The sequence below is a fragment of the Macaca thibetana genome, chromosome 8 (genome assembly GCF_024542745.1).
Source record: "Macaca thibetana thibetana isolate TM-01 chromosome 8, ASM2454274v1, whole genome shotgun sequence".
NCBI classification, from domain to species: domain Eukaryota; kingdom Metazoa; phylum Chordata; class Mammalia; order Primates; family Cercopithecidae; genus Macaca; species Macaca thibetana.
The window spans coordinates 102,618,369-102,643,564 of NC_065585.1; the positions used below are offsets into that span (position 1 = coordinate 102,618,369).

The window sequence follows — 25,196 nt, forward strand, 5'->3', positions numbered from 1 at the left end:
TTGTAGTCAAAGTAAGTCAGAGAGAAAGAGGTCCATACATCTGATGAATCCTGATGATTTAATATTCAAATATCGTGCTTTTCTTTAAACAAAATGTTTCATCCGTAGTTCCATGATTCCAAGATTCCAAGAATCCAATTCATGAACCTAGAAGTTCATGAATCTTGAATTACCAACATGTTTTCTGTTTCCAGTAAGATTCTATTTAACTCTTTCTCATTGTCTGGTATGCTTTACCCAATATTTCCCCCTCCCCTATCAGGTATTAATAATCCTTAATTCTACTAACCTCCCAGAACCACCCTCTCTGGGACAGTCAGCATGCCTTCACATCAGGGACCAGCTCCCTTAAGTTCCCTCTTTTCTTGTTTCAAAGCTGTTTTTCAGCAGCTTTGGGAAACAGCTGGCCATCAGTCCAAATTCTGTCGCCTTCTGTGTGTCTCAAGTATCATTAAGTTACTCTTCAGAGCCCCGTCTTCTGGCTAAGTAAATCCACATCCTTTATCCTGCATCATACACTTTTCTTCCTCATATCATCTCTCTGGCTCTTATATATACTTTCTATTATTCTGTAAAACTTCCTGGATGACTTTGAAGGAATCTCTGCTGGCGTGTCAGCAAACTTACGACCAGCTACAGGAACATGCCACCACCATTGCACTAGCTTTTCTGACTCACTCTTACCAATCGCTCTTCCTGCCCCATGTTCTCCGCAGCCCAGCAATGTGGGACTGAGGAAAGAACACAGGGCAGCAGTTAGGGGGTCTGGGTTCTAGTCTTAGTTTTCTCTGTGGTCAAGATGCCGGCAAAGTAACTTTTGTCAAACAGACACTTTTAATCCTCACAACAAAGGTGTGAAATTGAACCACTGGCCCCATTTTATTTTAGGAAATATTCTCGCTGTAGGTCAAATAATCCACCAGAGTTGTGACTTGAATCTAGTTTTAGTTTTATTTCAAAATGATATTTCATGATATTATTTTCTTTGTACCTGTTGTTCTTATGATTTTTAAAAATTATTATTACTTTTTTTTTTTTTAAATTTGTAGAGACAAGGACTTGCTCTGTTGCCCAAGCTGGAATGTAGTGGCACAACCACGGCTCACTGCAACTTCCTGGGGTAAAGGGAATCTCCTACCTCAGTCTCCTGAGTAGCAGGGATTACAGATGTGCATTGCAATGCCAGGCTAATTTTTAATTTTTTTCATTGAGACAGGGGTCTCACTCTGTTACCCAGGTTGGAGTACAGTGGCGTGATTGTAGCTCACTCAAGCCTTGAATTCCTGGGCTCAAGACTACCTCCTACCTCAGCTTCCCAAGTAGCTGGGGGTGCAGTCTCACTATGTTGTCCAGGCTGGTCTCGAATGCCTGGTTTCAAGCAATCTTCCCACCTCAGCGTCTCAAAGTGCTGGGATTACAGGTGTGAACCACCATGCCTCGCCTATGATTTTTTTTTTAAAGCACATAGACTTCTGTAGAATTAGTACATCTTAATAAAACAGTTCTGTAAAATTAGTTCAAAATATGTCTGTTTCAGACTTTAAGGTCCATGAGGTCATGGATGGCTCTCTGTACCTAAGGCAGGGCACAGTGCCAGAACAGAGTTGAATGAATGAAACATGACTATATGAATATTTGGTACGGCTGAGGTGCAAGTGAAGCCCATCCCTACGCTGTTGATCCAGTCTGAGGGTTCCCAGTCCTGTCTGCCCATTGGAGGTACCTGCAAAGCTTTAACATCTATCATGACTGGACCCCACCCCAAGCCATTCTGAGCTAAGTGGCCTAAGTGGGTCTGGGGTCCTTGAGTGTCTAAACATCCCCAAGGTGATTCTGACAGGAACCTAATCCAGTGCTTTCCTAATTTAATTTGCGTATGAGTCACTCAAGCCTCTTGCAAAATGCAGATTCTTATCCTGTGGTCCTGGTTGGGGCCTGAGATGGGCTTCTTTAATCAGCTGCCGAGTGCTGTGGATAGTCTTGATGGGTGGTGCACACTTGGAGTAGCAGGTTTTAAAGCAGCTACGTCCTCAATGACTGTTAATGATACACTTGTCCTAAAAACATCCCTCAAAATAAATCATTCATATTTTCTCTCGTGTGCGCCCTTCCATCTGTGTCTGCGTGGCAATAATGAAGTATGCAATTTGTGACCAAGCCATAGTTAAATTAATGATTGTGGGTGACACATCTGAATAATTCAGGCTCTAAGTAGGCTTCTGCTCCCCCAGGACTGAATTTGCCTAAGGATTTTCCAACTTTTGTCTGCAAAGTCTTATCTACCCTAAAACTGACTTCCTCCTTTGCAGCGCTCCTTTGCCCATCAGCCTCATTGCTCAATTTGAGAAGCAGGGGTGTAGGGGTGTGGTCTTCAAGCCCTCAGGGACTAGGGTACCTTCTTGCTTTTATATTTGATACTCTGAATTCTTTCAGTCTTCGTGATGGGAGGGACTTGATATGATGGAGCAGAGTAGCCCCATCTACCTTACATCTGATCTCAAGAGTTCTAGAGTTGCTTTGAGATTTCATAGTCTGACTCAGAAAAGCAGTTCCCAAATGGCAGTTGAGATAAAGTGCTTTATTTCTAGATTAAATTAAAAGTGATACATGCAAAATATATGCATAGCTAATATTCATCATTTCAATACAAAACAGAGCCAATTTTCACAGCTTACAAACCATGGGTTATTAAGATCAATGTTATTTTTAGGGATATACACTTGAGGCAACTCAAAATGGAGGTTCAATAGAGAGACCATGAGGTCCCTTTCTTCAGGGGTGGGGATGGTAGCTGAAGAGCGGGTGTAGACACAGGCAATCCACTCACAGAATGGAACAGCACCAACTTCCCTAAATTCATTCTAAAGTCACAGCTCTATTCTAGCCCAGGACAAAAGGCCACCCTCTTTGTTTCTCTTCCTCTAAACTTAGCCTGCACTTTCTCTTTGCTGTGCCTCTGGCACTGATCACTTTTCTCATCTTTGAATTCTCTATAAATATTCATAGGATATAAGAAATGATCCAGGAAGCTGGCTCTCTAGTTGAATAGCTAATGCTGCCGGATAAGTAAATCATTCCCCAACCCTGAGCACGGGGTATGGATTAGGTGTCTGGGAAAGGCTGGTAGAATTAAAAGAACCAAAGCTGGTTTCAGTTCCCAGTCCTCCAGCTCCTATAGGATACTGCCTGTGATCCAAGGGATGCCTCCAGCTCAGTACTCCAAGAGCAGCACCTGCAATGGGCGTTGGGAGTGCCAGTGGGTCAACCGGTTCCTGTCAGGGAAGCCCACATTGTCCGTCTGGAACTCCATGTTAAATGTGGGGTTTGAGGTTTCCAAGGAAAGGCCATCGTTGTTTCTAGCAGTGCCCAGTTAGCAGAACATTGATTCTTCCTAAGCAATGCACAAAGAAGGAAGAAGCATGAAGTCGTAACTCTTAGTGTTGCTAAAATTTTACCACAGTCTTAATGTCTCTGTATTTTTTCTTTTGCAATTCCCTGAGGTTGAAAGACATGCCTAATAGGTAAGTTTATTAAATAGCTAGGTCCAAACAACTTAAGTACTTATGTCCTAATAATTTAGTAGCCATCTGATCTTTTTTTTCTAAGACAAGATCTCCTCTGGTCCCAGGCTGGAATGCAGTGGCACAAATATGGCTCACTGTAGCCTTGACCTTATGGGCTCAAGCAATCCTCCCATCTCAGCCCCTCCCTGCCTAGCTGGGACTACAGGCACATGCCAGCATGCTCACCTAATTTTTGTATTTTCTGTAGAGACTTTTTTTTCCATGTTGCCCAGCATGGTTCCAAACTCCTGGGCTTGAGTGATCCACCCATTTCAGCCTCCTAAAGTTCTGGAATTACAGGCGTGAGTCACTGTGCCTGGTCTGAAATAATTATACCCATAAATTGAAAAAAAAAAAAACAGTATTTTTGCTTCCTTCCTAAATAACTGCACTAATGAATGTGTTTGCCTGGTGGGTACTGCATAACTTTAAAACCAAATTGGACCCTGACCCCTTTGTTTCTTGTTTCTCACTGAATGATTTGATTGACTGGTCATACACAGCAGTATCCAAAACCCAGCTTCACAGAAATCAAAATAATTAAAAGGAATGTAGCATCTAGGTTGAAACTGTGAGCTACCTTGAGTTAATGGTCCCTGTGGTGTCCAGCAGATGTTACTAGGCTTTTCTCAAAATGTTAAAATATCTTACAGATTTCCTATGACTTAGTTCCTTGTGTCATTGTAGGACACCTCTGCACAGAGTTTGAGAACTGTGACCATAACTGGAGATTTTGACACTGAACTCAGGGAGTGTAGCACCTTGACTGAGTAGTGTTTGAAGATTTAATACCATGAATAAACTATAGGGAAATAACTGCTTTTCAGCTCCGTCCGGACAGAGTGGATGCTATCATTGATTCCGGCATTCATCATTATACCTACAGGATGTCCTCAAGTAACAGCAGTTTATGTAAGAGAAGTGATTTCTTCTGTTATGTCAATTACTCAATGGAGAATAAGCTGCTCCCCTCATTCAAGAAGGGTTTATTTAACACCTATCATGTGCCAAACCCAGTTCTGGGTACCTGGAATCTATCAATAAACAAAGGATAAAAATTCTTGCCCTCATGGACCTTGGATTCTGGCCTCTTGATTTCAAGGTAAAGAGTGTGGAATATTACAGCCTTTGGATTATTTTGCCAAGCAACACAAGAAAGTCATAAAAGGACTTTTATCCCCTCTAAAGTTCTATTTAATGGCTTATTTTCAAAGATTAAAATTCTGCAGAAAACAGGCATACTTACGATATTTAGAACCTAATCAAGTGACTGAAACTAGAGGGAATTATTCTATATTAGTGAAAATCAATGATCTATGAATACTCTCTTAATGAAGACTGACAATATATGAATGCAGTGTGGGTAAAGAAGCAACTTCTGTTAATAGGCTGATTATACTTAGAAGGTTGATGTGTAATTGAATTGGACGGTCCCCTTAAGTCATCCTCATCTTTGTTTATGCTCAGGAAGTGTGAAACGGCATGTATTTTGAAACATTGGATATATTACAGTGCTTTTTAATTTCTTTTGTGGCATAAAATAAATAGTATGCGAATTTTTCTATCTCATGGTGCTAGGTAGCAGAATTCGCATCCAGACATATCATATGAGAAGAGAGGTGCTTCATTTTATCTAAATAATTAGAGCCATATTTGGATCTGTGATAACAGTGGGACAACTGCTTTTCTCAGGATCTTTTAGAGAAATCAGGGAAGCTGGTACTTTTACCTTATATTCTGACTGGGCCAGCCTTCCTCCAACTCATTTTCCCTCAAGTCTACAATAAATTAATAATAAAGCACTGCAAATAAAATCTTCTGAGATTTAAGACTGGGTTGTGGCACCACAAGTTCCCTAAGCAGTGTTTTTTAGACTTTGTACTAAAACAAGTTAACATAAAATGTGGCCTATATATAAATGGTAAAAAAAAAAAAAAAATGTTTTCCATCTGCATCAGGGAGTATATATCCATGAGTACAAAGCAGATCACCCATATTCTACAACTCAGAAACAACTATTACTAAGATTTTTATCTACAGCCTTCTAGTCTATATAGTTTTATACATATACATAGTAATAGAAATAGTTATAGTTATATAAAGTTTTGCAGCTGTGTGTGTAAATGATTTTGTTGATATTAGACATATGAACCACATCTTTTAGTTTACATCCTATTCTGAACATTTCCCCAGGTCCCTAAATACTTTTCTAAAACATGTCTTTTTTTTTTTTTTTATTGCTGTGTGTTTTTCAGAGTATAGATGACTATAATTTATTTAATCTATCACCTATTAGGAGTATCTAGCTTGTTTTTTTAACCCTGTAAAATAAGTTTAATGAAACTATCAAAGATTTAATGTTTAGCTCTCATATTTATCAAAACATAAAAATTCCCCCAAGTTGATATTAAAAGTCACCAGCACTTTTCTTCATGTATTTATCACATGTTCATTGAGCATTTACTATCTACACAAGAGGCCCAAGCCTCTGCCAGAGCTGCAAAAGAAATCTAAGTATGAGGCCTGACTTTGTGGTGGGCATGGAGGTGAGGTGCTTCCCTGCAGAGGAGGCTGGACCATGTGGTGACGGAACTACAGAACGACACTGACAGCTGCCTCTTAAGCCACTCACTGAATGATCTAACTTTACTATTGGTAGCATTTGCAAAAAAACAGTGATACTTGCTGAAGAAATACTACTGTCATTAATTTGATTTAGGGTAGGAAAAAAAGAAAGGCAGTTTATCATAGGGACTGGAAATCCAAAAAAGTCTTTTTTAGAAAAAAATGCACATTTCCAAATAATCCCCACTGAGAGCAGATGTTGAAGCCTAGGAAATGTGTTTTGATTCTAGAATTAATCTGTCTGTTTATTTGGCCTGTTGCTCTGTAGGCATTATTGGAAGCAAGTTGACATTGAAATATGGGGCTGGTCTTAGAGTCCAGAGATCTGGTCTTTACCACTTCCTCTCCTGCTTATTAATCAAGGGACTCTACACTAGTGGGTTCATCTCCCTGGGCTTCAAGCTGCCTTATTGACCAGACAAGATCTCTGAGTAACTTAAGAAAACACACAGAACAGATATAATAAACTGCATGATATCACACAACTGGGAAGAATTATTGTTGTGGATAAGAATGCCTTAGGTGAGAGAAACCACATACTTTAAAATGAATAAATTCTGGCTTTATTTCTCTATATCAAAAGCCCCCACATCCCTTGTGAGAATGAATTAAACTTCACTATCCTAGAGCCTAGAAAGCATTAAGCATGAGTGTAAAGGGAGAGAAAAGAGGAGAAAAGAAGGAAGGAAGAAAATAAAGAGCCAGGGGCTTGGGGAGGAAGCTTGATGAGGGATTTAGAAAGAGAGAGAGAGAGAGAGAGAGAGAAAGTGTGTGTGTGTGTGTGTGTGTGTGTGTGTGTGTATGTGTGTGTTAGACATGTTGAGAGAGAGAGAGAGAGGAGTGTAGGTTGCCAGCTTGAATGGCAGAGAACCCTGTGGCTCCTTGACAAACTGAAAGGGCCTAGAAGGCAGACAGGCAGGTGAGAATCTGTCTCACTGCTGGTGGTGTCACCCTCCTCCCCAGCTAATGATATCCACCTGGCGGTCTGACAGAACTTTGAGATCTATCTGTGGATCTTGTCTTCTTGGTTGAAACACCTGCTCTCATATCTGGAACAGTTGTTCCCAAAGTCTTTACTATTTTCACAGGATGATGTTAAATCCAGTCTGTCCTCAGAAGCTGGGGTGACCAATTTCAGTTTGCCTAGGACTTTCCTCATTTGAGCCCCAAAAACCACAGGTCCTGGGAAACCCTCTCAGTCCCAGGAAAGCCAGGATGGTTGGGGCCATACCAAAAGCTGGAATTAGGGTTTGGATGCTGTGATAAACAAGTCTGAGTAAATGGTTTTCTGTTTGAAAGCAAATTTTCCCGAAGGATGTGCACTCTCTGCAACTTACAGAAATAGGCCACCCCAGAAAATAGAAGTTTGGGGCTTTTAATGACTTTTAATATATTTTAATATATTTAGTTTGAATTCAAAAGAAGGAGAGAGACTGTAGTATGTACGTACACTTTGACATGTTACCCTTCCACAATTTAGCCACCAGGACCTTGTCCTGTACTGGCTTATATTTATATTGACTGGCATGGGACCTAGCTACCTACGCTCTAAATGACACAATCTAGAAGAAACAAGAAAACTCTTGGTTACCATATTTCTTTACTCACTCATAGTGTAAAGAACATTTTATTCATTCTTTCATTTATTCATCAAAAGCCATGGAATTTACACTATGTGTCTGTTGCATGCAAAGTGCTGGTGCCGTGAAGAGTCAGGTTGTTGAATATGTTAGACAATTAGACAGTGTAGACAATTACAGAATGAGGAAATTTTCTGATGCAGACTGATATGGTTTGGCTGTGTCCCCACCCAAATCTCATCTTGAATTGTAGTTCCCATAATCCCCACTTGTTGTGGGAGGGAGGACCCAGTGGGAGGTAATTGAATCATGAGGGTAGTTGCCCCACGCTGCTGTTCTAGCAATAGTGAGTGAGTTCTCACAAGATCTGATGGCTTTATAAGGCGCTTTCCCCTCCTTTGCTCGACATTTCTCCTTCCTGTTGCCATGTAAAGAAGGATGTGTTTTTTTCCCCTTCTGCCATGATTATAAGTTTCCTGAAGCCTCCCCAGCCCTGTGGAACTGTGAGTTAATGAAACCTCTTTCCTTTATAAATTACCCAGTCTCAGGTATGTCTTTATTAGGAGGGTGAGAACAGACTAATATAGAGACACACACAGGAGCTGTGGAAATATTTTTATCCTTAAATCAACTATGGTTATTATGCCTGGAAGAAATAAATATAAGATGAATATGCATATTATTTTAGATTATTACTCAAGACGACATATCCAGCAGGTGACAGATAGCTGCTGATAACATACTCCTTGACAAACCTTGTGCAAGGTACTAAGAGTGATGTTGAAATTCATCCCATCATGAAGTGATTCTTAGAAATCAAGTGTTGAAAACTGACTTGCTCCAATTAGCTTAAGCCGTAGAGGATCTTGCACTGATTTTACCCACTCTGAATCCACCATAGATCCATGATCTTTTGTTCAAAATATTCGGGGCTGATTGTATTTTGCAAATCAGAAATGGTAAGATTTGGGATGTATAATAAGGCACAGATACCACTCACTGTGTTTACATGGAGATAGGACAGCAGCCCATGACCAAAGATATTAATCATTCTATTGCAATATGTGTGTATGTTTATACCAAAGGTAAAGACTATGAATCATCTCATGTGACTTCAGGTCAGGTTTTGATAATAAATGAATCTGAAAAACTTGAGTTTCAGGGGTTTTTGCATTTTTATGAATTGAAACAGGGAGTGTGAACATGTACTAGAAAAGTGCCAACACAAAAGTGTCTAATGGGAGCTTCCGTTCCAATTTCCCTTACACATACACACAGACGCACTTTCACACAGCCAAGGTTACAAGGTGGTATTTAAGAAATGCCAAATGAATTGTGCAGTGAGTAAATGCTTTATAAGCTTAGAGGAGGTAGATCTACTTCTCGCTTAGGTTATTGAGGCCCCACAAAGCATATGGGATTCAGGAGCATCTTGTAAGAGAGGTGCACAGCCATGTGGAGAGCCTGGTACAGGTCAGTGTACCATTTTGGTCATGGCCTTGAGCAAAGGCTGGTGGGATAACAGCTTAATGTTCTCTTGAGTTTCTTTATGGGGAAAGGAATCAGAATTTCCATCTAACTTTACCAATATTAATTTATAATGTTAGCTGCTATTTTAGAGACTCTTTTATGTTATGGTGAAATGGGAAAATTAATTGGGGTTTTAAAAAGGCGAGTAATTATTTCTTTCTCGCTCATGGATGATGTGATATTTTGGCTATTGCCTTCAGCAAAACTAGCTCCATTGCTGTTGGACGTTTTATGCTGCTTTTATGTGAAGATCTAAGAAAGCTTCATTTCATAGTTATTTTCAAAGAAAATGTGGCAATATTTAGATCATTTGTTCTCAACATTGGCCGTGCTTTGGAAACACGAATCAGGCTGTGGGAGGAGGGAGGTTTTAAAAACATCCTGATGCTTCCTTCCCACCCCCAGAGGTTTTGATACAATTGATCTGGGACACAGTCTGGACACAGAAATTTTTAAAGCCTGGTGAGTCTAATGTTGAAATTACTGATTTTGATTAATCGACTTTTGGTCGAATCTATATAAAGGGTAGGTAAAGTAAATAGTTAATTTTTTTTTTTGCAATTAGAATAAAAACAAACTACGAAATCAAAATAAAAATTAACTACATGTCAACTAAAGTATTTTTAAAGCATGTTTTTAAACCAAAAGATAATCTTTCCCCACTCTTTGTTCGTTTTATTGGAAAAATACACTCTGCCAAAGAATGTAAGTGTTATGGTTCATGTACACACACAGATTTACCATTAAAACATGGAAACTACTCTCCTCCCACATAATTTCTATATTTGGCATTGAATCAAAGCTGTACAAGGGAGAGAGTTTCCACAATTTGTTCCGTCCACACCGTATGGGTTAGCTGCAAAGTATGTTAATTTTAAAAAGGATGGTGAGCCTAAATTTTTACCTTGAAGAAACCAGGGACATTAGAAGTTTGCCAAAGGTCACACAGCTCACTGATGGTGGAGCCCCACCCAACCAGAGTTCTGATTTTGATTCAAGGCTGTTTTTATGCTACTGCCTTTTCCTGCTTTTATAGGCACTAAGGGAATATAAGCTGGGTTGAAATGAGTGAAGACAGTTAAAACAGACACAAACAAACAAACAAATAAAAAACTCCTTTAAACTTTCAGGTTATACACAAGATAGTAGAATTATTCAGAGGGAGAAGCTATAATACCAATGTAACATCACATTACTTTCTTACGTGCAAAATAAGATTATCTTATTTGATGAATATTCTATTGTGTCTCACTCCTACCAGGATATGGTGTAGAAGGTATCAATTGATAAAATCAACTGAAATGTTTTATAGGGCTTACTTTAAAGAAAAATAAATTATGCTTCAAGAGTCAACATTTATTCAGATTGTAAACATTTGATATGTTTTCCATTGCCATCAAAAACAATAGGTAGCTATAAATCCTCAGAAATTGATAAGGATTCAGGAAACTTTGGAAGTGAGATTCAATTACCTTCAGAAGAGTGGATAGAGATCTTTTCGCATCCAGGTCAACTGCATATTTGTAGCTTTTATTTCTAAGTCATAGCAGAATGATACTGGGAGGCTGCTGGAATGGCCCACATTTGAGTTTTATTTCTACATGGTGATATATGACCAAATCCTGCAATGAGGCTTTTTAAGAGGCATACTGTTTGTGAGTCCCTATAGAAATAACACCATTAAGTTTAATCTAAACTAGCTAAAACTTCTTGATATGATGAAATTTCTGGATAAAGAAAAAAGAGCTTCTTAGAAATACTGTTATGATACAGGCATTACTTGAATTAAAATGTCATTTAACAAGTATTTGTTTCTATATTAAGTTATTTAGTCAAAAAAATAAAAGTCCACCTAAAAGTTACTTGAAAGCTTGGGGAGTTGGTTAATTGGTTCCTTAACTTGTTATTGAGGTCTCAGACCTCAACTTTTCCTTGGAACGACAACCCTAATGCTCATGGTTTTGCCAGCTGCATCCCACATCTCAGAGACCAAGAACACACACAGGATTCTGCTATACTGTTTTAGGACTAATGGCCCATGTGATAATTTACATGTTGATTTCTTCTCCAAAATATTTGGATCAGAATATTTTTTCCAAACTTTAATGAAATCTTATATGAAATAGAAAGATGATGGATCTAATAAGCAAATGCTTATTTGCTTTGCTTATTAAGAAGTATGAAAAGGATCGTTAGGAGGGTATTGAAGGGAACATTGGCTTTGGAAATTCCAGATTTCATTTGAGTCCTGTTTTTCCCATCAGTAGACATCTCACCTTCAGTAAGCCACTGGCATTTCTGAAATCTATCATCTGAGAAATGGGATAAAAACCCAAGTCATAGTCCTTCTAAGGATGGAAGCAACTTGTATGTTGTAATGCATAGAAAAGTTATTTTTACTTTCCATTAGTAAGCTCCTTCAAGTTAGACTCTTTTTGTTTGTTTGTTTGTTTTCTGGACCACAAATAATCCTAAACTCACAATAAAATGTTAATTTAATAGGTGGAACAATGCAATCTCAAAATAGTGATACATCTCTATTATGTTTAGATAAGTACACCTAATCTATAGAAATTTTCTTTTGGTTTTTAGAAAAACATTGTTATTTCAGCATCAATGTTAGCAGGTACAGGTTGAAAATAGCCTATTACAATAAACTGAAGCAGCTGACAATAAAATTAGCATGACTTCCACAATTAATACAACCCACATCACCAAAAGATCAGTTTCTACCACTTAGCCAAATCCTTTATTTATCGATTAATTACATTTATATCACACAAACGTCCCATTCATTCATTCAGAATCTTTTAAGTCATGATTGTCCAATGTTTACTTCAAGTATTAGCTTTATTTTGACTGATAGATCACTCCCTTACCTCTAAGAATTTATTTATTTAGTTGCATTTTATCCAATATTTATTTTTAGTGTTACACACACACACAAATAATTGAAGGCAATTACAATAGACTTATTGCTTTATTAGTGATGCTAGAAAAATTAAGTTGTTGCTCAAGTTTTACCTGGCTCATTGAGCTTGTCCCCTGTATTTTACTACATTTTTTTTTTCTCTAAATGCCCGTGTTAGAGCAGAATGCATTTTAAAAGTGAGTGGGAAAGGCCTTCAATAATCATGTTTACAAAGCTACTCCAGGCAGCCAAATACTTAGAGCTATTGTCCATAGCTCCTGAGAGCCACAGTGGGAATAACTGATAACTTATTTTTAAAAATCTTATTTTTCCCCTAAGGGATGGTCTCTTGAATTATCAGATTTTGGCATAACAATATGCAAACTCTGATCTCAATACATTAAGAATTTTTGTGTCCCAACTCAAAAAAGAAAGCTAGCAGGGCTAATTTTCCTGCTGTCAATGAAGTCTTGGGGATGTTTAAGCTCTAGAGTGAACAGGAGACTTTTGGTCTTCAGGTACCGGGGAAGAGTGGACTCAGTGTTGTACTAACGTGGCTGTGGTTCTCTGGTTGTTTCCTTTCACAGCAACACCCCTGAGCCCACTTAAGCCCCCACGGATGGACACTGCTCCGGTGGTCGCATCTCCCTATCAAAGAAGAGATTCAGACAGATACTGTGGGCTCTGTGCAGCCTGGTTTAATAACCCTCTGATGGCCCAGCAACATTATGATGGCAAGAAACACAAAAAGAATGCGGCAAGAGTTGCTTTATTAGAACAACTGGGGACAACCCTGGATATGGGGGAACTGAGAGGTAAGGGCAGCTCTTCTCACTTCTGCCACAAAACTGGGCTTTCAGAGAAAAGAGGGGGCTTTCACAAATTGGAATGATTCTTCTTTTTGCTTTAGTTATTAAGGAAAAAGTGAGGCTCACCCAAAGGAAATGGACAAGAAAGGAAATGAGCAGAAGACTTACTTTAGGTCAATTTTTATAATCTCCTTTGTTTCAAAGTGTTTATTTCCATATTTTTATTGACCGCTTTTCAAACCAAAGGCACAATCATGAACTGGATTATTTTCCTTCTGCTTTATCTTTAACTGCCTTCTTTACTGAATGCTTTCATAGAGTAGTAGTGTTAAAAAAAAAAAAAAGATGCTAAATCAGAGGCTGAGGCGGGCGGATTGCTTGAGGTCAGGAGTTCAAGACCAGCCTGGCCAATATGGTGAAACCCCATCTCTACTAAAAATACAAAAATTAGCCGGGTGTGGTGGCACACACCTATTATCCCAGCTACTTGGGAGGCTGAGGCAGGAGAATCGCTTGAACCTGGGAGGCAGAAGTTGCAGTGAGCCAAGATTGAGCCATTGCCCCTCTGGCCTGGGCAACAGAGTGAGACTCTGTCTCAAAAATAAAAATAATAATTAAAAAAAGATGCTAAAAAAGGCCAAATAGTATTATCTTATCTTAAACTTTTGGACTTTTATAAATTTAGCCAAAACAAAGCAACAAAATTGACTCAATTTAATGACTTAAAGCAAGCCCAAGCCCGTTTAATAAAATCTCCAGACAATCACGGTAAGACGGTGCTGTGTGGCACTATGTAGTCTGTAGTCAACACCTGACTCCTCCGCACCGTGCCCCTGCCCCCGACGGGGTTTTCTTGACAACTAGAAACCATGCATCATTTGAAGCTCGTGTCAGGTTTCACAGAAGCTGCCGAATTTGGAAAACATAGCCTGAGGATTAATTCTGTGGATTCCTTAGGAAGCCATCCACCAATCTGTGGGACTAAATAGAATATTTTATCACTAGCAACCATTTAAGCATTTTTGATCACCTACATACTTTTGATCAGCTTGATGTTGGCTGCATAGAAGTACAGCAAAATTATATACTATAATTTTCTGAGAAAATACATTTTTCTCAGAAAAATAAAAATAATTCTGCAAGGGGTGCTATTGGTACTATACTTCAGATTTGGTATAAGTTTGATGAGCTTTTGTGGGCAGGTCATTCATAATGCCTGTAAGCTGTAGATAATATTTACAAATCAATGTGGAGAAGGCAACCTGGGTTTAAATGGGGTTCTGGATATAGAGCCTACAATTCTAATTACCCTAATCTGACTGTGAACCTGCAAGGGGGATAATTATAACAGAAAATGACTTGTAACATTTCTAGACAAAGCAAGTAATATATAAGGTCATGCTACAATGAGTTGAGAGGAGGGACAGGTAACGTCTCAATATGTTGGTTGCAGAAGATCTCACCAAGGGAGTATACTTGATTGGGAACTAGAAAAGTAGGTGGCATTTTAGAAGGTGAGAAGGCATTCCATATGAGCAGAATCACATATGCATAGGCAAAGGTCAGGAAACAAGCTAAAGACAGTTAAGAAGTCATCATGGAAGAATCTTACACTGCAGCATAGATTTAAGGTTGGAGATCCATAGCTACATATATAGAGCTTGATTAGAGATTGATTTTTTCCAAAAGACCTGATTAAAAACAACAAAAAAAGAGCAAACATTAAAAACACTTTATTTTTGTGTATGTGTTCTAGCTACAGAAAAGCAACTTGGGGCTTCATATTTCAGTGTGTTGGAGAATCTCATTGCAGAAGCTTTTGAGTCAATGGTACTACTGCTTTTTGATGGAGGATTTCATGTTTTCAGTCTATGTCTTGTTAAAGAAAATAGGCAGGGTCTCTCCATAGCTGAAGGCCTACCTGCAGTGCCTGTGTTACTGGCAGATAACAAGTTGTCTCACCGACTCCTTCCGGGCAGGGCACTGAAGGAGAAAAACAGGGCTTTATTTATGTTTGGTGCCAGATATTATGACTTGAAGAAAAATTATTCCTAGAGCACATTCTTCCTGTCTATTTTGAATTATCAGTGCTGCATCTTTTATGTACAACTACATCTTAATGACTTGGGTGTCTGAATTCTGTTACATTTGAGCAGCTTGTCTTTCATACAGAAGACAAAAAGGCTGCTCTTTGACTCGATAACTCAATGTGACTGTGACTCAGTAGCCCATGGAATGCGATTAGCATTGAGCACAATGCCCTTGAAACCAACCTTTCCACATGCTCCAGGTGATATCCTGATAGATATTTATTCAAGCATTAAATATTGCAAAAGCTTAAGAATAAAGCAACTATGATAACCCAGCACTTTGAAACACACACACACATGCCACACACACCCCCATCTATTCCTGGAATGCTTCTATTGTACGATCAATCAATTAATAAAGGCAAAAATGCTAATCCATAAATATAGGCATACCCATGACTTTAATAAAACGGTAGCAGGCAGCTGAAGTATGATATAGCAATGTTACTGGATGGTAGGCTTTTTCTATTTCTCTCATAGCACTTCTCACATTTTTAAACACTACCTTGTTTACATATTTATGTTTTTTGTATTATCTTTCTCTCTACTCACTCTATAGATTATTAGCACCTTAGAAGCAGGCATCTATGTCTGGTTTGCTCATTTATATGTTCAAAACACCTAGAATAGTGACAGACACATAATAGTTACTCAATAGTTGCTGAATGACTGAATGAATGAACAGAGAATGCCCTAAAACAAAATCACCTGAAATCTTACATTCTTAACATGGCAGTCATTTTCATTTCTAGAAGGATTCTGATTTAATATTTTTATAAGAAACTGTTTCTAATTTTGTTTTAATTTTTTTAAATGATGCATATTTTATGATAGTGAAATGCAGAGATATTATGTGTTACAGTTCTATGAGTTTCGACAGTGCAAACACCTGTGTAGCCCACAGACCTATTAAGATACATAACTTTTCCATCATGGGAAAATTTCCATGTCAACTCCAACCCTCCATTCTAGAGAACCATTTTTCTCATTTTTTCATCATAAATTAGTCTTGCTGGTTCTAAAACTCCATATAAGTGGAATCATAAAATGCATATTTCTTGTGTGTCTGGCTTATTGTGGATCTCACATTGTTTATGAAATTTATCCATTTATAGCATATAAAGCAAAGGAGTATCGTTTTTATTGCTGAGTAGTATACTACAGACAAAACTACCATAATTTGTCATCCACTCTGTTCATTGACGACCGTTGGATTATTTTGGTGCTATTTTAGATAAAGCTTTCATGAACATTACTGCACAAGACTTTTTTTTGTCAACGTATGTTTTACTTCTCTTGGTAAATAGGCATAGGATTGCTGGGTCATAAGATGCATGTATTTTTAACTATATAAGAAACTGCCAAAATCTAAAATAGTTGCGTTATTTTGCACTTCAAAAAGCCAACATATAAAAATTCCATAGCCTCACCAACATCTGTTCGTGTCAGTCTTTTAAATTTTAGACATTCTAGTGTGTATAGGAGAGTGTTTCATGATGCCTTTAATTCGTATTTCCATATTGACTAATGATGTCAAGTACTTTTTTTTTTTCTTTTTTTTTTTTTTTTTTTGAGACAGAGTCTTGCTCTGTTGCCAGGCTGGAGTGCAGGGGCACGATCTCAGCTCACTGCAACCTCTGCCTCCTGGGTTCAAGAGATTCTCCTACCTCAGCTTCCCAAGTAGCTGGGACTACAGGTGCGTGCCACCACACCCAGCTAATTTTTGTATTTTTAGTAGAGACGGGGTTTCACCATGTTGGTCAGGATGGTCTTGATCTCTTCAACTCGCGATTTACCCACCTTGGCCTCCCAAAGTGCTGGGATTACAGGCCTGAGCCACCGCACCCAGCCGTCAAGTATTTTTTAAATGTGCTTATTGGTCATTTGTGTATCTTTCTTTGTGAAGTGTTTATGTCTTTTATCTATTTTTAAAAATTTGGTTTTTTTACCTTTTATTAATGAGATGAAATAGAAGGTTTTCACATACTATGGATTCACATTCTTTGTTGGATATATACATTATGATTATTTTCTCTTAGTTTGTGACTTGGCTATTAATTTTCTTAAGTCTTTCGATGAGCAGGCATTTTTAAATTTTGGGAGGCTAACTTAACTTTTTTATTTTTTATAATCATTGCTTTTTGTGTCTTACCTAAAAAAACTTTGCCTGTACCAAGATATTCTTGTATGTTTTCTTCTACAAATTTCATAGTTTTAACTTTTACATGTAGGATTATAATGCATCTGAAATTAATTTTTGTGTACAGTATGAAGTAAAGGTTAAAATTTATTTTATTTTCATATATTTACACAGTTGTTACAGAAAGTTGCAGAAAATATTTACTTTTCCTCATTGAATTGCCTTGAAGGACCTTTATTGAACATCTATTGATTGTGTGAGTCTATATCTGGACAATTTGTTCTGTTCCATGTATCTCTTTGTCTTTATAGCAGCACCACACTGTAATGATTTTTCAGCATTATAGAAGTCTCGAAATGAGGTAGTGCAAGTTCTCCAACTTTCTTCTTCTTTCTCAAGATTATTTGGCTGTTCTAAGTCCTTTAAATGTCTACATAAATTTTAGAATCAATCTTGCATAGAAGCTTTGTTGGAATGTTGAATGGGATTGAATTCAGTTTATAGACCAATTTGTGAATAATTTATTTAAATTCTTCAAAGTATTGAGTCTTCCAATCCGTGAACATCCTCTATGTCTCTATTCATTTATGTTTAAGTTGTATAGGCAATTTTTTGTAGTTTTCAGTGTAAAAGTTTTGCACATCATTTGTTAAATGTATCGCCAAGTACAACTGACTCTTGAACAACACAAGGATCAGGGGCACCAACCCCCTACATGGTTGAAAATCTGCAAATAACTTTTGACTCCTCAAAAACTTAACTACTAATAGCCTACTGTTGACTGGAAGCCTTACCAATAACATAGTTGGTTAAAACATATTTTGTGGGTTAAACATATTTTATACTATACTTTTACAATAAAGTAACATAAATAAAACGTTATTAAGAAAATCATCAGGAAGAGAAGATATATTTACTATTTGTTAAGTGGAAGAGCTCATCATCTTCACGTTGAGTAGGTAGAGTAGGATGAAGAGGAGGTGTTGGTTCTGTTTCTCAGGGGTGGCAGAGGCAAAAGAGGCAGAGAAGGTGGAAGGAGAGGCAGAGAGTCAGGCACTCTCGGTGTAACTTTATGAAATACATCATCATTTCTCTGACTTTTTGCTTTTTCATTTCTTTAAAAATGTTTCTCTACAGTATCAGTCCTTCTGTTGCTTGCTTTTATTTCAGTATCTGTGTCACATTAGGGCATGTGTCATAAAAGAAGTGAAAAAGCAGTCTTGAATCATTAGACCCCTTCTGCACAATTGTCTAGCATCAACTTGTTTTCTGGCACTGCTTCTTCTATGTCTTCTTCCTCATCATCTGGCACTGGCTCAGATGCACTCACTTCCATCAAGTTGTCTTCTGTTAATTCCTCTGGTGTAGTGTCTGTTATGTTAGGCCTTAGATTCCAAGTTTTCATAATGTTTTCTCTGTCAGAGTTCTCTTCCATAGTGTCCACAGTCCTGTCCATAGAGTATTGTGTGTAATGAGCCTTAAAGTTCCTGACCCCCCGACCTAGGGGCTGAATTATATACATTGTGTTTAGTTGGGGGTAAACAACTTTGACACCTTCAGTGTTGAATTTATGGGTTCCGGGTAGTCAAGGGCATTGTCTGATATCAAAATAAATAAATAAATAAAACCACCTTAAAAGGCAGTTCCTTACTGGCAAGGTACTTCCTGATTTCAGAGACAAAGCATTGATGGATCCAATCCAGAAAAACGGTTGTTGTTGTCCAGGACTTCTTGTACAACCAGAAGACTGGCAGCTGGTGTTTATATTTTCCCTTCAAAGCTGGTGGGAAAGGTGGGTAGCAGCTTTACACATAAGGGCAGTGCTGATCATAAACCTGACTGCATTTGCACGAAACAGTGGAGTTAGCCTATCTCTTCCTGCCTTAAATCCTGGTGCTTGCCTCTCTTCCTTACTAATAAGTGTCCTTAGTGGCATTTTTTTCCCTAGAATAGGGCAATTTTTTCTGCATTAAAAGCCCATTCAGGAGGATGATTTTCTTTTTATCTTTCTCTTTCTTTTTTTTTGAGAAAAAGTCTCGCTCTGTTGCCCAAGCTGGAGTGCAGTGGCACCATCTTGGCTCACTGCAACCTCCGCCTCCTGGGTTCAAGCAATTCTCCTGCCTCAGCCTCTGGAGTAGATGGGACTACAGGTGCGTGCCACCACACCTGGCTAATTTTTGTATTTTTAGTAGAGATGGGGTTTCTCAATGTCAGTCAGGCTGGTCTCCAATCCTGACCTCAAGTGATCTGCCTGTCTCAGCCTCCCAAAGTGCTGGGATTGCAGGCATGAGCCACTGCGCCCAGCCACTCCTCACTAATTTTCTTGATGTCTGGGAGCTCTTCTGATGCTTCTTTGTTGGCAGAAGCTGCTACTCCTATTATCGAACCTTCCTTTGCCAACATTAACTTCTCCAACTTTAGATCCTTCACCTTCCTTTTGCTTTAAGTTGTCGTACAATGAATTCACTTTTTTTCAAATCATATTAGGTATGCTTTCTTATAGCAATACTGCACCCACATAAAAGCTGCATTTTCAATACGAGGCCAAAAGTATTTCTCATAAAGTGCAAGGTTTTTATGCCTGCTGATGTAGCTATAGCAACAACTTCATAGGTTTCTTTTTCTCGTTTTTTTGTTTGTTGTTGTTGTTGCTCATTTTTTTTAAACAACAGACCTTATGCTGGATTCATTTATCTTGAGGTGGCAGGCAACCAATCTGAAGATCTCCATCCATAGTACATATCAAACAATTCAACTCATACTTGTAGTCATGACTTCCCCGTGATGAAAAATACATGATGAAAAATACATGAGAACCTCGAGAGATCACTTTTTACTGCAATACACAATTTACTTGGGAGACAAACTGCTCACGTGGAGATGATTAGCATCACATGGCATTGTAAGTGAATCCTCACAATACTTGCGCTGATTGCAACAGGAGATGGTTATGAAATTATTGCAGGACAGGGCCAGGTGCGGTGGCTCACTTTGGGAGGCCGAGGCGGACGGATCACGAGGTCAGGAGATCGAGACCATCTTGGCTAACGTCGTGAAACCCCATCTCTACCAAAAATACAAAAAATTAGCCGAGCGTGGTGGCGGGTGCCTGTAGTCCCAGCTACTCGGGAGGCTGAGGCAGGAGAATGGTGTGAACCCAGGAGGCAGAGCTTGCAGTGAGCCCAGATTGTGCCATTGCACTCCAGCCTGGTGACAGAGCTAGATTCTGTCTCAAAAAGAAAAAAGAAAAAAAAAAGAAATTATTGCAAGATAGTGTTTACTACAATAACTTTATGCAGCTATGATTTAATACTGCATCTTTACATTTCTTTACATTTCTCTTGACTACAAATGGCGCCATGCATGCAGTCTGTGTATATGTGTGAAAATTCTGATAACTTTCAACTTTTAATAATAGATTTTTGTATATTTTATAATAGTGAATGATAAAATAGACTAGTATCTCCATATATTTTAGGCATTCATGACATACCTAACTTTTTATTAATTTTTTTATATTTCTAGGCTTTATGGTTCATCTGCTTTCTCATATTGTCACAAATCTCCAAATATTTTTCCCATATATCGATTGAAAAAAATGTGTGTATAAATAGACCCTTGCAGTTCAAACTTGTGTTGTGTGAAAGTCAACTAAATTTTGTGGTGTTTAATCCTAGTATACATTGTATTGTATTTTTGAAATTTTATTTTATGTGTTTTATTTTTATGTGTTGCTGATATATAGAAAATGAAATTGAATTTTGTTCATTGACCTTGATTCCTGTGACTTACACATAACTTTCTACTTGTTATTAGTATACACTTTAATGGTGCAAATCATTTCCTCCTTTTGTATTTTTTAAATTTTCACACGAATCATTGGGAACCCTGTGAAATGGTGTTATTCTTGCCTTTGCTTCAAGTAGCAAATCATATTTTTAAAAATAAAATTATTTTCGTAGATTAACAAAGAATTATAAATGAAGTTGGCCTAGATGGTTATGAATATGTATAACTTGATTACTGACTCAACTTTAGTGTTATTTGTTCCAGAAAAACAGATGATACCTGTCTCTACTTCCAAGTTTTAAATTAATGAGAAAAAAGTCTTATCTTCCTGTATATGTAATCTAATGTAGAAAACAAAGGAAGTTATTGAGTGACGGAATTATAAAGTTCAATGGTCAGAAAGTACTTTATAGGTTTTCTTTATAGATTAAATTATTCTTGCTAGTATAAAACACAGATAGAAGGCAGTTTCTTACTTAGAAACAGTGGCAATGTAAATTATAAAATTATGGCTAGGTTAAGATAGAATATTCATTTTGCAGACCTTTATCATTTATTCTTTTAAATACTTTAGGATGGAAAAATGCACAGTTATTTTATTGTTGCAGAGGAAATGAGACTATTCTATTGTAATTCTCATCTGAAGACACAGAACAAAAGAATTCATTAAAAAATTTAATAATGTTTTCAAGAACCATAAGCTGAGTCGTGCTGGAAAGGACAGTCAATATCATTGAATTATATCCTTTCTTTTTACAGAGAATGATGCTGAGGCTGAGAGACATGAAGTGACTGTTCCCTTTTAAGTCAGGGCTAGACCCCACGGCTCCTCACTGAGGGTGTCACAGTTTCTGGTGATTCATCATTGACCACCCAGAAGCCTGAGTATTTAACTCTTTTGTTTAAAACAGTTGAGTTTGTGAGACTTAAATGTTTTTTGTGTAGAAAACTTGCTTTGAACTCAATTATAGAATAAGTACAGCCAACTCTGAGTTTTCTGGGAATGGATTATTTGCGACATGCATTATGTACCTTTAACAAAGGACATTCTCCCATCTTCATGACTCCATCTCTACTGGAGTGAATATAGAGATGCAAAGAACCATAGTCACTATTCATGGGGGCCTGGGTGAGAGAGACAAAGTTCTAGAAAGAGAAGACATACTGCTGGAGAGGCCCCTAGAACGTACAGTAGCTCCCCCTGTAATGCAGCCGCTGCCTCTGTGTGTGGAAATGGGGGTGGATTGCAAGAGGATGCAGGCAGCTTATCTAGAACTTCAAATCATGAAAGTAGTACGTGAGATAGAGGAGCAGATTTGTCTCAAGATAAGCAGAACCTGGTGATTGAGAGGGCTTTACATTTTTTGTTTTGTGTTTTTTTTTGGGGGGGGCGGGGGATGGACAGAGTCTTGCTCTGTCACCCAGGCTAGAGTGCAGCGGTGCAACCTCAGCTCACTGCAACCTCCGCCTCTTAGGTTCAAGTGATTCTCCTCCTTCAGCCTCCTCAGTAGCTAGGATTACAGGTGTCCACCACCATGCCCAGCTAGGGCTTTATGTTTTGAATTATGTCTGCTGTGAGCTTTCAAGTGACAGAGTATTAACTGCCTTGTATTTTCTTCCACTTAACCTTGACGTGGCCTTTATCCACATCTTGGGCAGTGGACAGCTTAGTCATTTCAATGTGGTGACACTCTTCTACCTTCAGGTACCCAAGTTACCTGTGCACGGGCACTCAGGCTGTGGATCTGCTCCAAGACCAATGAAAGGAAAGGCACTCTAGGTAAATGTCAATAGCAATAATAATTTTAAAAAACAGTTTTATAAGGTAACCAATGCAACTATTGCTGTGCAATAATTACCTCCAAACTTAGTGGCTTACAACAACAAATGACACTTCTTATCTCTCACAGTTTCTGTGAGGGGATTTGGGAGTGACTTGGCTCATTGATTCTGTCTTGAGGTTCTTCATAATGTTGTAGCAGAGACATCAACCAGGGCTGCTGTCATCTGAAAGCTTGAACGAGGCTGGAGGGTCTACTCCTAAAGCCGGCTCATTCCATTCTGGGTAATAGATTAGTGATTGCCAGACATTAGGGCTGGCAGGAGAGACTGATGATAGTGGGGTATTGGAAGCATAATGGAAATTATACTTTGATCATGGTGGTGGCAACCTGGCTATATGGTTTTGTAGAAATCTGAATAGCTATGCACCAAGAAGAGAGCGATGTGTACATTTAAAAAGCTAAGTAGAAGAAGAGAGAAAAGGCAGATCACTCACACTCCTGGCTTGTTAGTGAGAGGCCTTTGTGTCCTTGTGGGCCTCTCCCTGAGATTTTGAACGTACTGGTGTTGTGTTCGCTGGCTTCCTACAGAGTGAATGACCCAAGGCAGCATCTGGAGGAAGTTCCCCTTTCTATAATACTTGAAGGTCTCTGAGCACCACTTCCACACATTCTATTTGTTAGAACTTCTTCGTATCACCCACAGTACCCACAACAAGGTGTTGCTGATAGAAGTCCTGGAGGGTCGGTCTCCCTCCTGTCACCCAGTGGAAAAACTATGCTCCACATTCTCCACTCTCTGCGTGCAGTCAGAATTACGGGTCTCAAACCGAGGATTCAGCATTTTCAAGTACTGAATACTTGATAGAAACTAGTGTCAATTAATATGTACTTTGATTATGTTTAATCAATTGAAATAAAAGCATCAGTTCTCTACACTAATATTTTCAATCTCTGAAAGCTGTACGTATTGTATCTAGTTAAGAATAAGCAGAAAATAGGGACTTTAAACAGATACGATAATTATAGAACACAGTTCTAAATTGAATGTTAGTGAAGAGGTACCAGAGAAAATACTCAGCTTAGATTACACCTGGTTATTTTTGCATTATTAGTTTTAATGTGTTTTGACACCTCAGCTGTTCTATGTAGACTCACTCTGATCTTCAGAGCCCACATATTGGATCAGATAATTAAGCTGCTTAACTGGCTCATGTTCCTGTCATATTATTGGGGTAGGAATGAAGTGGGAAAATAGTGTGATATAGAAGACATAATTTTCGTTCACTCATTTTGTCATTCATTCATTCACATATTCAAACACACTAAGTACCTGTTATGTGAGAGGCCCTGTGCTTGAATTTATACGGGAATGTGACTCATCCTCTAATCTCAAAGGGTTTGAAGTCTGAGGAAGGGATGGGGGAGAAGTTAATATTTTATTGAAATAAACATAACACAAAATGTGAAAAAAAAAAAGGAGCTTAGGAGCCCTCCAACCACAATGCTTTGGGAATGGAGAACACAGAAAAAACAACTTCCAACTTGAAGTTAGCATTGAGACATGTAGAAGTTGGCGGCTAGTTTCCCTAGAGCAGAGGTATCAGCATGACTACAGGCATAGAGAGCTGGGGAAGGGGGATCATAACTAGCACTCAGGTCAGATGGGACCTCGGGTTAGCTGAAGGTAAGAGAAGGCTGAGAGTACAGATTGGAACCAAATTGTAAATGGCCTTGCATGTCAGGCAAAGCAGAACTGTATTTGGTGGTCACTGATGTGTTTTTGAGTAGAGAGATGAATACTTGTCAGTAGAGGATGTGATAATTGGAGTGAGGAGATTCTGAAGGCCAGGAAACCAAATCGAATTCGTGCAGAGGTCTGCTGAAGGCCTGGAGGAGACTGAGACAGAGGTCAAGGAAGAGGGGACAAGGGGGAGAAGTGGAACAAGTGAAAGATATATTTCTTGGTGCGCTATTCAGAGTGCTCTTCCAGTTAGCAAAATGAAAATGAGCCTGTACATTAGAATTCTCAAAGACACCTTGGCAAGGCTAGCGTTTCCTATTAGGAATACCAATAGGAAAAACAGAAATGTAATGAGTAATATGAGTAATAATTTAGATTTCTGTTCAGTCTCAAATCCAACAAGAAATGTAATTGATGAACATTCTCAGTCGTGTATTTACATCTTGTAGGGGCATTCTTCCTTCAGCTAGGATGGGTTTTTGCCTGTTATTGTTATTAATGAAGCTAATAAATGGAACACTCTCTAAAGAAGCTTGGTTAACTCTTCCATCATCACTGACTAGGTTCCAAAAGAAATGAGAGCTTGGCTTCTAAAATGAAATCATTTTTGCACTACTGCATCTACTTATGCACT

The 25,196-nt window shown here is 38.4% G+C and overlaps 1 protein-coding gene across 3 annotated transcripts in view; it reads left to right on the forward strand.

Annotated features, from left to right (window-relative positions):
- ZMAT4 (zinc finger matrin-type 4) overlaps nucleotides 1-25,196 on the forward strand; it is a 374,780-nt gene that overhangs the window by 218,061 nt on the left and 131,523 nt on the right. For 2 of the 3 annotated variants that reach the window (XM_050800441.1, XM_050800443.1), the window contains exon 5: nucleotides 12,797-13,024. The exons of the other annotated variant lie outside the window; for it this stretch is intronic. In XM_050800441.1, the coding sequence (XP_050656398.1) occupies nucleotides 12,797-13,024 (228 nt within the window). The remainder of the gene's footprint in view (nucleotides 1-12,796; nucleotides 13,025-25,196) is intronic. 3 annotated transcript variants of the gene reach the window in all.